Below are 17,407 nucleotides of genomic sequence, written 5' to 3'. Positions count from 1 at the left end.
TATATTTTAGTTGTTGATGGACCTTTATTTTATTTTATTTATATGTAGTGCTGAGACTCAAAACCAGTGCCTCACACATGCTAGGCAAGTGCTCTACCACTGACCCACATCCCCAGCCCCATGAAAAATATTTTATGATTTCTTCTTTAGCCCATGAATTGATTTGAATTAGTTTCCAAATTTTGGCTAATTTTCTCATTGCTTTATAACTTATTTATATGTGGTTGAAGAACATTGTTTTTGTGACTTGTTTTATGACCCAGTATATTATCTGTCTTGGTGAATATTGTGTGTGAGAAGAGTGTATTGAGTGTAGTGTTCTATAAATGTCAATTAGGTCAAGTTGATTGATAGCATGTTCAGATCTTTCATATCCCTACTGGTTTTCTGTATCTTGTTCTGTCAGTTTTGAGGAGGAATATTCAAATGTTAAGTGACACAGAATGTGTCTGTTATCTTACTATGAACAAGTTTCTTTTCACTATCCCTTCCTTTTTTAATACTGTATGTTAGGATTGATTTTCAAATCCTTCCTTAACCCTTTGAAAGCTTTCAGTGGTTATCTAAAGACATCCTCAATTGGAAGGCAGGGAAACTGGTGTCATCATACAATATTATTTTTAGTAGAAAATAGGGTTTTGAAAATCCTTCCATTCTACTATCAATTATGGAATTCTGAAATTTGATTTACTATTATAAATAGAATCTACTTCTTTCTGGGGAAGGAAAAGGGAATTGTTTTTATCTTTGGCCTGCACATCTCCCAAAATAGCTGAGAAGGTAAGTTTTAGATTTGTCTTCTTTGGAGTCTTGTTACTGAGTAACGAGGTAGAGCTTTAGTTAGTTTTCTTAGGTGCACTGGAAAGGTTAGAGCAGAAAAAAACCATAGCAATGAAATTGATGCTTAACAGTGTATTTTGTTTTGTTTGTATCTGTAATTCAATCTAAGATGTGTTTTTAAGAAGAAGAGAAAAACTTAAAAGTGATAATTGTGTGTTTTTTGTATTAAACAATACAATAATGGAATACAGATTTATTGACCATACCTCTGAGTCATGTAATGGTGAAATAGTTGACATTTCTGGTACTCTACCTCATGCCATTAGCAGGGTCTGTGTAGCACTATTGTTTTCCTATATTCCTTTTCTAATCATTGATGAAGCGGCAAAAGGAACCAAAGCGAGATTGGGTCTTTGTCTGGTTTGTGACTTGTCTCAAGATTCCTTATGTGTGCTAGACAGTGCAGTAGGCAGTGACATGTCTGTTGATGGCTGTTATCACACAGGGAACTGGAGGAGTTTCTGAGGGAGTTACTGGAATGTCCTTTGTCTCAAATTCCCTGGGCGTTGGTTGGGTTGGTGTAGGTCTGCTGTGTAGGGACATATTCCTCTTTTCTCATAGCATAGTTTTTGTTAGGTAGAATAGATGCCCTGTTGGCAAGATTATTATTCTATGACAAGGGAGTGAGAGATGAATGGTCAGGAGGGACTCTCATATAGAAATCAAGGAGTTGGGTATGAGAGTATATAGAATATAGATCTGATATTATATATGTCATGTTCAAAATTAAAAGTTATTCAGTTAAATGTTTTTGTACTTTCCTTCAATTTATATCTTTGTGAGTAAGAATTACTTCTGTGTTCCTCTTATATGATTGGCCCATTTTTAGAGACAATATTGTAGCTGCCTGTGGGCTCCAGAGATTCTGGACTGAATTCGTTTTTGTTCAACTTTCAGATTCCATAGAGAAAAGGAACTGCTGCACTTCTACAGTGATTACAGTGGAGATGATGCCTTTTCTGTTTTTTTCTTTCTTTCTTTTTTCTCACAAGAACCTACTGACTGAGAACTTGAATCTGAAACATACACTGCAGACAAAGCTTTCTTCTCTTTATGCCTAATTAAATTATTTTCAAGTTTAGAGATGTTAGTGTTAGCAGTAATATGTACTTAAGCACTGTGTAGCTTTTAATCAAGCCATTCAGCGTTCCCTGTGTATCAAGTTTAGAAAATAGTCCTCCAGTTATTAAAACATGGAGTGCCTTTCTTACTATGGGAAGAAGAACATGGACTTTGGAATTGCCTTGTTTCCAGTTCGTGTCCAACTTAGTGCTTAATATCTGACAGTTGGTGCCCTCTGCAGCAATGTGGAAAGAGTAACATCTACTTTGCAGAGTGGTTCTAAGAGTTAAGCAAGATAGACATCACTGTTCCTAAATACCAGTATTACAAAAGCATGGTTACTAGAAGTAGTTTCCTGTGCAAATATGTGTGGAATGTGTAGCATGTGCCCTGTGCTCTTAGAGGTTCACACAGTGTATTAAGACATTAGGTCTTTGGTCAAGAAATCTGCTTTGCTTTGTTTAACTTTTCATTTCCCAACTTCTTCTTCCTTTCTTGATTTTTGTCTCCCCTGGTCCTCTGTGGAACAGTTGGAATATATCATAATTCACTTTTGTTTCATGGAACACAGATTTCAAAATAAAATAATGTTCGTTTCCTAATTCATACCTGATAAGGGTTAGCTTTCTTTTCCTCCTTTGAGGTGTTAATTTTTATAGTGTGAAAACTATACTAGAAACCCAGAGATTGTTTCTTTTAATTACTTAGAGGATTAAATAAACATTAAGTAAGAAGCTATTTAATAATTTGCTGTATTTTATTCCTGACTTAATATCATAGCTCATATTTCTAGTCTATACTGTTGTTATAGACTTTGATATTAAAATCTAGGAAAAGCAAGTTCAATGTTCATAGCAGTAAGAATCTTAGAAATTAAGTGTCTGGTCAAATTCCTGCTTGATTAGTTTACCACAGTTTAAATAGTCATAGTATTTCTCAAATTGTGACTTGGAGCTTTCTGGGAGTTCACAAGTATTTATTGAAAAATGTAGTTTAAATATTTGTTGCACCTGTTTTGAGCCTGTCGGTACTAAGCATGAACCATTCATGTCTTTCTTGATGGATTGGTAAGAATTATAAAGATTAAAAAAATCAGAAATAGCTGCTGGGGGTATATGTAGGTCAGTAGTGCAGTGCTTGTCTAGCATGCACAAGTCCCTGGGTTCTATCCTGAGCACTACCCAAAACAAGAAAAAAAAAGCTAACAAAAAAAAAAAAAAAAAAAATGGGGAGGGGGAAAGAGAGAGAGAATATGAATATGAGACTACTAATGTTTCCATAATAAAATTCAATTTTAAAACTAGAAGAACATTGTTTGTTTTAGGAAAAAATGAAGAAATTGGGGAAAACATGATTAAAATGTAGATAAAGAGAATAAAAAGAATTTTACATCCAGGGGTAGCAGTGTTAACATCTTCTTAGATTGTTTCTCGTGTGTTTCATGGAATTGATGCCATATTATAATGCTGTTTTGTAGTCTACTTCCTATACTAAAAATTCAGAGTGACTTTCTGTGCTAGATGTCAGTAAGGCACCCTCCTCTCCCCTAAGAGTTCACTTAAATAGGGTACCAGTCTTGCTCTTATTTCTAAAGAATGTTTTTCCATGCAGAAGTTTCAGGTTGGAGGAAGAGTGATAACAGGAACAAGCCATTTGGAGGGTAAATTAAGATATATGTAGGCTGGGGTTATTGCTCAGTGGTGGAGCAATCACCTAGCATGTGTGAGAGACTGGGTTCGATCCTCAGCACCACATTAAAAAAAAAAAAAAAGCAAATAAAATAAAGGTATTGTGTCCATCTACAACTTAAAAAAAAAAGGTCTATGTTATCCTGTTGCTTACTGGATAGAAAAACTGTTGGTGTATGCAAAATAATGCAAACTAAGCGTCCTTTAATTTCCTGAGATTTGTACAGATGGAAAAATATTTGAGTTTAATTTTAATTTAGAAGAAAATTCTTTTGTAAATGTCAAGAGTTGGTACACACGTAGAAACATTGACCTAGAAACAAAACTTCAATTATTGTTAGGGAGTGCTGGATGGCTTGTTGCCTTTTAAAATTTTTATTAAAAATTAGCAAAAAACATAATGGGAATTCATTGGATACTTTTCTGATGATGAAAGATAATCCTGGAAAAAATGTATCTTAAACATTTTAATCATGCTGTTATTTCAGACCTTTCATTCATGACATCCAGAATTGACAAAGTACACTGAAAAGTAGTACTATTTTCCTGGGATTTTGAATTTCTTTTCTTTCTTTTTTTTAAGGTGGCTATCATCCAGTGAAAATTGGAGACCTCTTCAATGGTCGGTATCATGTCATTAGAAAGCTAGGATGGGGGCACTTCTCCACTGTCTGGCTGTGCTGGGATATGCAGTAAGTGTTCGTCATTTATGCACTTGATTCCTGGTCTTGTTAAACATTGTTTCCTAAGAAGATGTGGCTGAAGTTTTTCTCACTGTTATAGCACGTAATGTGCTGCTTAGCACAGGCCTGCTTCAGCTAGTTAGATTTATATTTTGAAGTTCTTTAGGTTAGGTTTTTAAACATAATAGCTTTCTTTTCTATTTTTTAAGCTTTTTCCTTGAAATTGCTTTTCATTGGGGTCATATTACTTTTCTAGTAAATTATTAATATCAGAAAGCATTCAGATGTAAAAATAATAATGTGTAGGCTTTTCAAATTAGTGTTTGTGACATTATTTAAAAGCCATCGTCCGGCTGGATGTGGTGGTGTATGCCTATAATCCCAGCAACTCTGGAGGCTAAGGCAGGAGGTTCTCAAGTTTGAGGCCAGTCTTGGCATCTTAGTGAGACCCTTTCTCAAAATAAAAATAAAAACGGCTGGGTATATAGCTTAGTGGTAAAGTGCCTCTGGGTTAAACCCCCAGTACAAAAAAAAAGAAAAGCCATGATCCCCAGAAAGAAACTTAATTGCTTCTCAGTTCATATACACACGTGTATGTATGTGTGTATGTATATGAAGTGAAATGAGTCATTTTTCCTTGCTATGTGTTAACTGATATTTTTCTGGTCTACTTAATTTTAGTTAGGAAAAAAAAAAAGCATAAAAGTAATTGTCTTGACCCATGGATGTACTACATAATTGTGGCCCCCAAATTTAAAAAAAATACTATTGTAAAAGAAAAATCTCCCTCTAATGGATAGATCTCATTGTAATAATCACTTTTTATGCTGATAATATAAATTACTATGCTTTTTTTTTTTTTTTTTCTTTTCTTTCTTTTTTAAAGGGGGAAAAGATTTGTTGCAATGAAAGTTGTAAAAAGTGCCCAGCATTATACAGAGACAGCCTTGGATGAAATAAAATTGCTAAAATGTGTAAGTACTGCAAAAACGTGAATAATATAAGAAAAACAAGTGACAAATTTTACTAAGGGGTTCTTCTTGGTGATACTCAATTGAAGTAGAATCTGTTTTTTGTGAGTTCCAATGCCAAATCTTTTATTTGAAAAATACCACTTTGTTGGTTGGCCTTCAAACTCCTCTGTTTTTGTGTCCATTTTTCTTTGCATAGGTTCGAGAAAGTGATCCTAGTGACCCAAACAAAGACATGGTGGTCCAGCTCATTGATGACTTCAAGATCTCAGGCATGAATGGGATACGTATCCTTTGCTGTCCGATGACTGAAGTATAATTTACTTTTTTATTTTTACTTAAAAAAAAAAAAAAAAGGTGTTATTTTATGTTTTTTGTAGACGTTGTTTCTGCTGCATCCCTCCACTTAAGTCCTCTTAAGATTATTGTGAAGTCTAATAAGTAGTACACCTAGACTGTTCTGTTAGTGGTTTTGGTATAGTAGCATCTTAGAAAGTGGGAATTAAAAAAAAAAAAAAGAACAACTTGACCTGGTTTTTGAATAAAATTAGTTTATTTTTGCAGTGATAGGTGGAAGTGTGTGCCAGCACTTCTTTGTGCTTTAAACCTTTTAAAATCAGTGTACAGGGTCCAATTAATTGTTCCTGCAGAGTATAATCTTTCTGCTGGTGAACATGGAAAGTTTGATATTTTTGATTTTTGGTGTGTGTGCATTTATTTTTCCAGTTCTGGGGATTGAACTCAGCGCTACCTGCTTAGTAGGCAAGCACTCTAGCACTGAGCTACATCCCGAGCCCTTGGTTTTATTTTGTTTCCTTCCAATTTGTCTGCTCTATAAAACCTTGGTAAAAGGAAAGTGATAATCTTAGTAGTAGGTAAATGGAAGAGATTGCCAGTGTTTTTCTATTAAAACTTTTATTATGAAGAGTTTGAAACATACATAAAAGCAGAGACTGTAGTACAGTGAATTTCTGAAAATCCATTATCCAGATTCAATGATTGTCAAGATCTGACCTTAATTTCTTCATCTAACTTTTCTCTCTTGCCGAATTATTTTAAAACAAATCCTAGAAGTCATGTCCTTTTACCTCTATAAATTTCAGTGTGCATGTTAAAAAAAAAAAAAAAAAATTTGTGGAGTTTTTTTTTTTTTTTTTTTTTTTTTAATGTGACCATAAAACACAATGAACAAAATTCATTTAGAATTTCTTGGTATTGCAAAAATGACTTTTTTTTTTTGTACCTGGGGTTGAATCCAGGGGTGCCTAACCAATGAACCATATCCCCAATCCTTTTTATTTTTTATTTTGAGGCAGAATTTCCTTAAATTGCTGAAGGCCTTGCTAAGTTGCTGCAGCTTATCTCAAACTTCCTTCTGCCTCAGTCTCCTGAGTTGCTGGGTTTGTAGGTGTGTGCCACCACACCCCGTGCAAAAATGACTTTTTAAAGACTTGTTAAAATCACACTTCAAGAAACAAGGTTATTTTCTAAGTTATCTTTCTCTTAAGTCTTCATCCACTTAATTTAGCTGTGTAATTTAAGACTAAAGTGTTCAAGTTATAGTTTTTCTCTTTTTATTTTTAATTGGAATACTACAAAAAATATCTGCTTTCTTGAAAAGAAATTATCCTGGTAGAAGTAAATGTTCTTGAAAGATGAAATAGTTTCTTGTTTAACTTATGATTAGATGTTCCTGTTGCTTTTTAGAAAGTATGGCCTTCATTTTAATTCTAGACCCTGTTAGAAAATAAATGTGTCCATTCAGAAGACAGAACCAAGCCATATCATGGCTTCCCTTTCTATCGTGAGAACATCAGTTGTGTAGGTACCTGTTGGTTTTGAGGGACCTGGGAGTAAGTGATTTGGGGCTGTGGAAAGGAGTGGTCGGTTTATCCTCCTCTCCCTCTGCCAAGTAAGTTGGGAATGGGCAGCCCTAGGGAGCAAATGATAGAGAGCAAAGTTTCCTAAAACATATAGTTCAAAGCTGAGAGTGCAATGGAAGGAAGAGGTAATTTGTGTTGTTTCCATAATACTTTGTCCTTATTTTCATGTTGGATCCTCCGAGATGCCCTTTTTGTAATTGGGGTAAGTGATGCTTTCATTTCCTAAGGTTCAGGAAGAGTGCAACTAATGAGTCCTATAGGCTATATCAAGAGCTAAGGTCTCTGGCTCACTTCAGAACTTTTGCTCTCTTGCGTACGTGGTATTTGAACAGATCCAGTATCTTGATACTTGACATTCTCAAGCTCCAGGCACTAGGTCATCTCCCTGCTTAAACCCTAGAATGACATTGCTGTCCGCATCTACTCAGTTATGATCCTTTAGAGAAGTACTCTGTCACTCTATATACTTCATATTTATTATAGAAATTGGACTCAGATACTGGGAAATACAAAGGTCTGCTGATGTTAACTCAGTCTTTGCCTTAAGACCATTTCTCCTAAATTACTGAGCTCATTTTTTTTCTAGTAGGTGGATAGGTAAGTAGTGCTGAACTTCACTGTCCCTGCTTGAGTCTGTTTGTTTAAGTGCATGATAGCAGCTTATTTTGTGTCAGAACCACAAGGCAATTCCTCAGACCACAAACAGGGAGATGGTTTCTTTGGAGAAACCACCTGATTTGTAGGTAAACAGATTTTTCTTTTAAAAAGTATACATGGTATTGGCTATGTTTAGTGTTAAATAAAATGCTAAGAAATCATTATGGTACAGATTTACCAATGCTTTGAGAAGACTTGGGTCATATGTCTGCTACTAACTTTAGTCCTTAGTTTGTAATAAGACTGGGAACTAGTAAGAAATGTCTGGCTTTAGATCATCTTTGCATACATCTGTAGTGCATAAGTTCCTCAACAGAATTAAAATGTGTTTCTTCTTTTCACTAGAAATAATTAATAGCTATTATGATATTGTGGTAGATCCAGATATTGTGTAAAAATATTAAATCAACTTATCTTTGTGATCATAAAGTGTACTGTAGCCTCCAGGGATGATCAAAATATTCTCAAAGGGTTTTAAGGCCATTTAAAATCTTCCCATATGAATGGCATAAAGGTATTACATGATGAAATTTGTGGATGATGGTTCTGGATGGTCAGTGGTTAGTAGAATTTTTGATTTTCAAAAATCTTGGGGTGGTTGAATAATATTCCATTGTATGTATGTGCCCCCATATTCTTTATCCAGTTGTCCATCAGTGGACATGTAAGCTGTTCCTTGTCTTGGCTGTTTTGAGTGGTACTGCAATAGACATAGGATCCTGATTTCAGTTCCTTTGTATATACCTTTATGGCCTTAGTGGTGATGTTTTCATAGGTATATACTGGTCCCTACTCACATTAAGAAGTATATATTAAAGATACACAACTTTTTATATGTAAGTCCTATCTCTGTTAAGTGACTTTAATAAAAAGTTTTGAAGGGTTTCAGATTTCTGAGTTTCATTGTTACAGAGTGGCCCTAATACTCTGTCTTAAATTAGAATCATATATTCTTAACAGCTGCCTATAGTATTAAAATGGATCTAGTTATGCAGTGAAAGATATTTTTGAAGGAAAAGATTAATAGCTCTTCTCACTGTGTTTGGTAAACTAATAAATTAGTTAATTCATTCATTGATTCATTCCTTACTTCTGACTGGGGATTAAACCCAGGGGCGCTGAACCACATCTCCAGACCCTTTTTTATATTTTATTTAGAAACAGGGTCTCGCTGAGTTCCTTTGGACCTCACTGAGTTACTGAGGCTGACTCAGCCTCCCAAGTACTGGGAGTACAGTCATGTGTCACTGTACCCCATGTTTTGTGAAATTTCTATTCGATAATGTATTATTTGTGGGCTGTTCATCAGAGGTTTAGGCAGGCAGTTAGGATTCTTAGGATGCTGCAGTTCTGCTCACATCAGTTCCTGTGAGGTTTCAGTCTGGACTGTTTGCCTCTTCCTCTGTATGTGCTGAGAGAAGCTTTGGGGGACAGGAGAGTGCCGTGCAGTGTGGGCTGGAGTCTGCTTTAGCCACCATTGGACTCTGAAGTCACACTCTCCTCATTCCCACAGTGGGGGCAATTATATATTTCCTAAGGTGGTATAAAGTACACATTGTATAATGTATGGCATATAATAAATACTGTCACTTTTGGTATTACAGATACTATTACTGTGGTGTTTTATGAAGAAATAAATGTTTTATAAGTGACAGAATGCTGCTGCTTCTGCTTTTCACTAACTGCCACATTCTAGGAAGTGCATCCACAGATGATCCTTAACCATGTCCTAGATGTCTGCATGGTCTTTGAAGTGCTTGGCCACCACCTCCTCAAGTGGATCATCAAGTCCAACTATCAAGGCCTCCCAGTACGTTGTGTGAAGAGTATCATTCGACAGGTGAGGCTTCCGAGAGTACCTCCATCCCTAATGCCTAGTTGGCTAGCTTTTCACCATGAATTTTTGTTTTGAATGAGTGAATGAATGGAAAACATTTTGAAAACACCTGTTAAATCAGATTTATGTTTATTTAATAATAGTCCATGCTGTGTTGTAAAGAAAGAACAATATATAAATGTAAGGCATACATTTCTTTGGTTATATCAGTCCTTTTTGATGTAAGTGATATGGTATAATCACAAATTATTGTATCCAGTATACTTACTACAAAATATTCCATTTAGACCCTTACAAAATAATTCAGAACAAATAATTTATTGCATTCAGTTACTATTTCTAACTATCCTTGGATGGAGTGAAAAGTCAAAAATAACTTGTATAGTTTTCAGACTCACAGTAATAAGGGGAGTAAATTCAGGGGATCGAATTTACAATGGTGACTGTAATTAGCAATATTTATACTTGAAATTTACAAAAGAATTGATCTTAAGTATTTTCTCCACACACAAAGGTAAGTATGAGAATAAAGGTTTATTAACTCATTTATAATTATTTATGATACAGTATATACACATATCAAAATATTATTACTCAGCAAATGTATTCAATTTTTATTGTTAATTATACCTCAGTTTAAGAGGAGTTCAAAAAGTTAGGGGATAGAATATGTAGGTTATGAAACAAGGACCTGGAGAGAGAAAGGCTTCACTTATTTCAGTTGGATTGAGATACTGATACGTGGGTTTACGTTATATAGGGAATACTGCATTAGATTTGTCATTTGTTCAGTTGCCTTGCTGAAAGAAAATCCTGACCTAAGGACTGACTTAACAGTGATGCTCTATCACATATATATAGAATAAAAGTCTGTAATGATCAGAAGATGTCCTAACTAGCCATGTTTACCAGATTCACTTTTCTGCATAGAATACATAGGTCTGCATTCTATTCGTTGCTTATACCTTCTAAATCAGGAACATTGCAGATGCGATTTATCCTGGATTACCTGTTACAGTGTAGTGGAAAATTACCATGAATGATCCTACAGAGTAATATATCAAGGAGATTGTTTGGTTTGCTTGAGAAGAAGGCTATGTGGCTAGGAATCCCTCCCCTATCACCAGGCCCAGAGCTTGGACCAGGCCTACCCAAGGGTTCTAGACATAAAATACATGCCTCAGTCCAGAATTCCTAAGTAGGAGAAAAGAATCACAAGCATTCAAGAAGTTTCGTGAATTCAAGAGTTAGGTACCTAGAAAAGAACCTTCCTAGATAGTATAAGTTTGCATACAGGCACATGAGTAAGCCTGTTTTTTAAAAACATTTTAAAAGTTATCAATGGACTTTATTTATGCTGAGGATTGAACCCAGGGCCTCACACTTGCCAGGCAAGCACTCTTCCACTAAAACCACAATCCTAGCCCCTCTAAGCCTATTTTATAAAAATTTTGAAGCTAAATTTGTGTGGTATAAACATCTTAGGTTTTGCTTATGAATTGTTTGCAAATAATTTTGTTTACCCTGCCTGTGTATAAATTTCTTCACTTATCTTTTACCTTTTGTGCTGAAGATTGGCAGGTTGTCTTCCAACATTACCGATGTTATTTGAGAAGGAAGGGTTGGAGAGGGAATGCTTTTTCATTGACTCATCTCAGTTGGATTGAGATACTTGTACATAATATTATGTTTAGGGGTATATGCATGCCTTTATAAATGCTGTGAATTTTATTAAATAATATATCTATTCCCTTTTAGATTCCAGGTAGTAGCATTTCATTCATCTAACATATGCTAATATCTCAAATGAATGAATAATTTTTCTTTAATGTGGAAGAGGCTATGTGGTGATGGTGAAATTAATGTTACCTGGAGTCATTCTATCCCTAAATGACACTCAGGCATTTGTAACTTTTAGTGGCACCTCTAAAACTCTTTTTAAAAATTCACATTGTTAACACCTGGGAAGACTCTTGTAATTATCTCTGATTAAATAATTAAATATTAAAGAATTTGCATATTCTAACAAATAATAATTTCAGAAATAGCTTCCTGTATGCATTTCACACAGGCACCATCATTTTCCAGAACTCTATACTTTCAGAGATGTCTAATACTGCTTAGGCTTGGCAGTGTAAGAAGGGGTAGCTGCAGATGAACCATTGGTGTTCATTTTATATTCCAGAATGGGAAGGCAAAATCTGGCCATTCTTATCAAGTGAAGCAGTCTATGAATTGAAGGATGAAGTTCTGTTTCTGGAACTTCTGTGTATAATTGTATAAATAGGTGATTTGATGACTGCATTATCCTCACAGAATTCACATGACCTTGTCTTTGTGACAACTGAGAAAGAACTCTTATAGTGTTTGTCATTGGTTCAGAAAAATTTTGATTTTGCCACGTAGCCTTCACTTTGTTCTATAAGTCATATTAATGGAATTAATTTTGTTTTGGGGTGTGTATGACCCCACCTTTATTTAAGAAGAATATTGTGAAATCTGGATTTTTTAAACTTATAATTTTCAGTGTAATAAATTGTTACATCTCTTAGTTAATACTCTGTATACCTGTGTTTCCTTTCATTATCGATTCAATTTGTGTTTTCAGTACTTCTCACTTCTGGTAGTAGTGGGAAGATCCTTTATGATTGACCTCACAGTTATTTAATTTCTCAGAAAAAGACAGGTTAGGGCAATTTCTTAATATTCTTTCACTCTTAACCTTTCTTTGCCTTAGTAGCCAGGTATATCTGACCACCTTTCAGTCACTCTTGTTGCTCTGTCACTTGTATTACATCACCAGGAATATGGCCATTGAACTCTCCTGTGCTCATGCCTTGTACTCTTGAAGTTCCTTGTATTTTCAGTGCCATCATCATCAGTGAAGACTTATCACCTCCTGCCAGTACCTTTCATAGGCCTCTCTCTGCTTTCCCTGCATCCAGCCCATCTTAATCTAGTTTGTTTTCCTTTCCATTGCCAGTACCTTCTGAAAAACAAGACTTGCTTTATTAGTGCCTATTCCCCACTTACAAACCTTTAGTGGTTTCCATTGCCTAAAGTTTGCTCAGACTTATGAAGAAATATATAGTGATTAAAAACTTGGATTTGGAGTTAGCTATATCCCACTTGAGCTAAAGAACTTTGTCCATAATGCTTCTAGCCACAATTTCATGAATAAAGTGGGAGTAATTCAGTAATAATGGTACCTTCCTCCTTAGATTATTGTGAAGATGTAGAGACACTACTGTTCATATGAGCAAATATTTATTCACACTTAGTATGTACTAGGCATAGTTGTGAGTACTTGATGTGGTTTAATTCACTAAATCCTCACAGTAGTGCTATAAAATGTGTTATTTTCCTGACTTTATGGAAGAGGAAACTGAGGCATAGAAATACTAAGTAATTTACCCCTAGTTGATTTAAAAAGTACTATGTAGGAGAAATGGAAACCACTAAAGTCTGGCGCCAGAGCTCAAGTGTTCACCATTTTTTGCCAAGCAGTATATTACATATTTGGAATTTTCCTGGGCCTGTGTTCAATAGAAGTTAAACCACTTCTTCCAGAGAACCTGTTTAAGGTTCTCTATCATCTGGTGTCATCTCATATTTCCCCTCACAAACAGTAATTTATATCTTTCAGGTACCCAGTTTCCCTCCTTCAGAGATGTCCTAACACAATTTTTATTCGTAAGTTTTTACTTGTTTCATTTTAGAGTTAGTTTCCTGAAAGTACTTAATGATGATCATCTTGACCCATTAATACATCTTGCTGTTTTTTTATCTCTGTATCTTTGTTTCTTTTGTTCTAGGTTGCTAAAAGTGCCATCCTTTTTGTTTTCTTTCCACATGTTTTAAGGTTTAATCAAAATCCTCTGTGACAAAGATCTCTCACCACCCCAGGTGACAGTGCTATTTCTTCCCTCCCTGGGACACCTACAGCCCACACTGAGTCGTTTACTTGATTTCCAGGTCTTCCAGGCTTTCAGGCCAGGTCTTCTCAATCCTGGCACTGTTGACTTTTTGGACTGTATAATTTTTTGTTGGGGAGGCCTGTCCTGTACATTGCAGGTTATATAGCAGCATCCCTTGCCTCTGTACCCTAGATACCTCTAAATTTTGTCAAATGTTCACTGGGGAACTAAATTCCCTCTCTAAGAATCATAGGGATAAGGTAAAGTGCAAGGTGTATGTGCTTTAGGAACAAGATTTGATTTCAAATTCTACTTTGATATTCTATTTTGTGACCCTGATCAAGCTATTTATCCTCTGTGAGTCTAGTTCATCAATTTTAAACTTTGGATAATAATGAACAAGTTGTAGCTTTAATGTGAAGATTAAGAATAAGAGACTGTTTATGAAGCATCCATCATAGTGAGCAGTACAAACTGGTCATCATGTCTCCCCAACTCCTGTGGTCACCTTGAAGTGAAGGATCGTGTATTATGAGTCACACATCTCTTGTTACTGTTTTTCATATATTAGAGTATTCAGAAGTATTGTGGTAGGTTGTTTTTCCTAAATGATGGAAGAAATGTATGTTACCCCTTGTTTTCTAAAATGACTGACTTTTCTATGATTTAAAGGGCTCATAGATATATGTTATCATTTTTTTCCCCAAAGGTAATGACAAAATTGATTCAACTGCTCTTTTTGGAGTTCCTGTATACTATAGTCAATCTTTTGATCAGGTATTAGCTGTCCTTCTTTAGTCATGGTTTTCCTGTGCTGGTGCAAAAAAAAGTGCCATCCTGATGACTGTTGGTATGGATGTTGGGGACAGTCTGTGCATCCCCACCCCCATCCTTCTCCATGGATGCTTCTGTGGCCTCAAGCATGATGGAATTGTGGCTATTTATTTGCCTCCTATCTTTCATGTTAAATCAAGTTATTAAGGTCTATTTTATGTCTATCTCCCCTCCCCCCCCTTTGAAATTTTAAAAATTTGCTCTTTTTAGTTATACATGAGGAGTGTAACTTCTCATTCTTGTGGTTGTACACGATGCAGTTACACTGGTGGTGTGTTCACATATGAACATAGGAAAGTTACGTTGGATTCATTCTACCATGTTTCCTATCCCTATCCCTACGTTTTCCCCGCTTTCTAAGCTGAATAGAAAGGAACTTGTTTGGCATGACTTCTGTACATTAAAAGATGTACCTCAGGTGATGATTTCTTTAAAATCCTTTGGTACCATTTAAAAGTGGTTTTCACTTTCTTATACATAAGATAAAGTTGGACTTTTACTTTTACTTTTCTTATACTTCAGATGAAGTTGGACTTTTACTTTTCAGAGCTTTATATTTTAACCACACTGCTCTTTATAGAAATCTTTTAAGAAGGTGACTACTTGCCATCAGTTAAAGGAGGCTTGCTAAGGGCAAGACTCTGATTTTGGTGACTTTATTGTAATGCTGAAACAACTCAGTTATAGCTTACAGCCCTGAACTTTTAAATTATTAGTAATCTGTTATTGTGATCATATGCTCAGCTTTCATGTTCTGTCAGGCATTGTTGCTTTATGTGCTTTATTTGTATTATGCTAACTGTATACCATTGAGGACAGCAGTGTTATTTATTGTCTCTGTTCCACAGAAGATACTGCACAGAGAGGACAAAATTTTCCCCAGCATTCCATAGTTACTCTGGTGATCGGGGACTTGAATCTAGATGGTGTAACTCTAGGATCCATGCATTAAACTGTTGGATAGTGTGAAACATCCTACATAGAAAGATTTGGTTATTATAAATTATAGCATATCTGCGAAAGGTATACTTCCATGTCTGGGGTAAATGATCATCTTGTGTCTTATAGTAAAGCTGGTATCAATACTCCAACATACAGGCACAGGTAACAGCTTTCCGAATAGGATCCCTAAGGCCCAGGAAATAACCCCAAGAATTAATAGGATGCATCAAATTAAAAAGCTTCTGCACAGCCAAGAAAACAAGAATGTGAAGAGAGGATCTGCAGAATGGGAGAAAATCTTTGCTAGCTACTCTTCTGACAGAGGATTAATATCCAGAATATATGAAGAACTCAAAAAACACCAACAGAAGAAATAACCCAGTTAATAAATGGGCAGATGAACTAAGGAGACACTTTTCAAAAGAGGAAATACAGATGGTCAACAAATATATGAAGAAATGTTCAACATCTTTAGCAATTAGGGAAGTGAAGATCAAAATTACATTGAAATTTTATCTCACTCCAGTTAGAGTGGCAGCTATCAAGAATTAAAATAATAATAAATGCCTGAGAGAATGTGGAGAAAAAGGAATACTTTCACATTGTTGGTGGGATTGCCAGTTAGTACAGCCATTAAGGAAATCAGTGTGGAGGTCCCTCAAAATATTAGGCATGGAACCAGCATAAGACCCATTTGTACCACTCCTTGGTATTTATCCTAAAGAATTAAAATCATCATACCATACTGTTGCATGCATAGCCATGTTAATAGTACCACATAGCACAATACTAAACTATGCAGCCAACCTAAGTGTACATCAGTGAATGAATGGATGAAGAAAATGTGCTATATATACACAATGGAGTTTTATTTGAAATCATGTCATTTTCAGTAAAATGAGTGCAAATGGAGAAAATTATGTCATGTGAAAAAGTCAAACTAAAGGTCAAGGGTAGTATGCTTTCTCTCATGGGAAATCTAGAGAGGAAAAAGGAGAGGGAATGGTAGGGGAAAAATCATGAAGATGGAAAAAAGATCAGTAGAATAGAGGAAAGGATTCTGGGGGAGTGAGAAGTAGAGGGAAAAGAGAAATTGTGGGGAATAATACTAGCCACATTATACTATTACCTTGTGTGCGTATACACATGTAACAATGAATCCCCCCTTGATGTACAATTTATAATGTACTAATAAAAAATATGGTGGAAAATGGAAAAGTAGTAGCACTGGAAATCTAATTTTTTAAAAGTACAGCCATTAGTTTTTATGAAATAGGTAGATTATAATATATTAGCTAATGAAAATGTTAAAACCAGTGTTTTCTCAAATCCACTCTCTGGGTTGGCAGATCCTGGCAGATTGTTTCCTTTTTTATCACTAATTTTTTAAAAATATACTTTTCATTCATCTACCATGTTAATGATTTCAGTTGTCCTAGGTATCAGTGAATTCATTGTGGTTGAACTAGTATTGTTCAGTTTTAGATGAGAAACTTTAATTTTAAATTAACAGACATTTCCAAGCTGGGCCCAGTAGTGCTCATCTGTAATACCAGCAACTTGGGCTGAGGCAGGAGGATTGTAAATTCAAAGCCAGCCTCAGCAACTTAGGGAGGCCCTAAGCAATTTAGCAAGACTCTGTCACAAAAAAAAAAAAAAAAATTAATTAATTAACAGACATTTCAATATTGCATTTGTTTGGTGTGGTGTAGTTCTTGTGATTCTGCGTAAACTTGCAATTCGCAGAATCCTGGGTCCTCAGCTCACAGTGTGGTTAGTGGCTCCCTTTGAGTAGAAATAAGTCTCCTTTGGGCTCCCTGCGGGCTGAGTGCTGGGTACAGCAGCTGCACCTTCTTTCTTCTTTCAGCAGTACAGCTGCTGAATTTTCTCATTCATTCTCACAAGTTAGAGGAGGCAGAAGCAGCATGGCTAAAGACAATATCCACAGAATTTTACTGTCTGAGCACGTGTCTCATTCTTGTCCTCTTTTATTATATCATGTATTTCCCATACTACTTCATTCATGTTAACATAATGGTTTTCACAACCAGTTTGTAGGATTTGCCTTATGTCTGTTTTATTGAGGAAGAGCT

General features: G+C 35.5%; 1 protein-coding gene across 3 annotated transcripts in view; it reads left to right on the top strand.

Moving 5' to 3' along the window:
• The window catches only part of Srpk2 (SRSF protein kinase 2), a 204,506-nt gene that overhangs the window by 150,194 nt on the left and 36,905 nt on the right, over positions 1–17,407 (top strand). For all 3 annotated transcript variants that reach the window (XM_047561613.1, XM_047561612.1, XM_047561611.1), the window contains exons 5-8: positions 4,174–4,282; positions 5,160–5,247; positions 5,444–5,531; positions 9,518–9,624. In XM_047561613.1, the coding sequence (XP_047417569.1) occupies positions 4,174–4,282; positions 5,160–5,247; positions 5,444–5,531; positions 9,518–9,624 (392 nt within the window). The remainder of the gene's footprint in view (positions 1–4,173; positions 4,283–5,159; positions 5,248–5,443; positions 5,532–9,517; positions 9,625–17,407) is intronic.

This window comes from Sciurus carolinensis, chromosome 8 (genome assembly GCF_902686445.1).
Source record: "Sciurus carolinensis chromosome 8, mSciCar1.2, whole genome shotgun sequence".
Classification (NCBI taxonomy): Eukaryota; Metazoa; Chordata; class Mammalia; order Rodentia; family Sciuridae; genus Sciurus; species Sciurus carolinensis.
The sequence above is the reverse complement of the archived record's forward strand: the minus strand, read 5'-3'. Positions and strand labels throughout refer to the sequence as shown.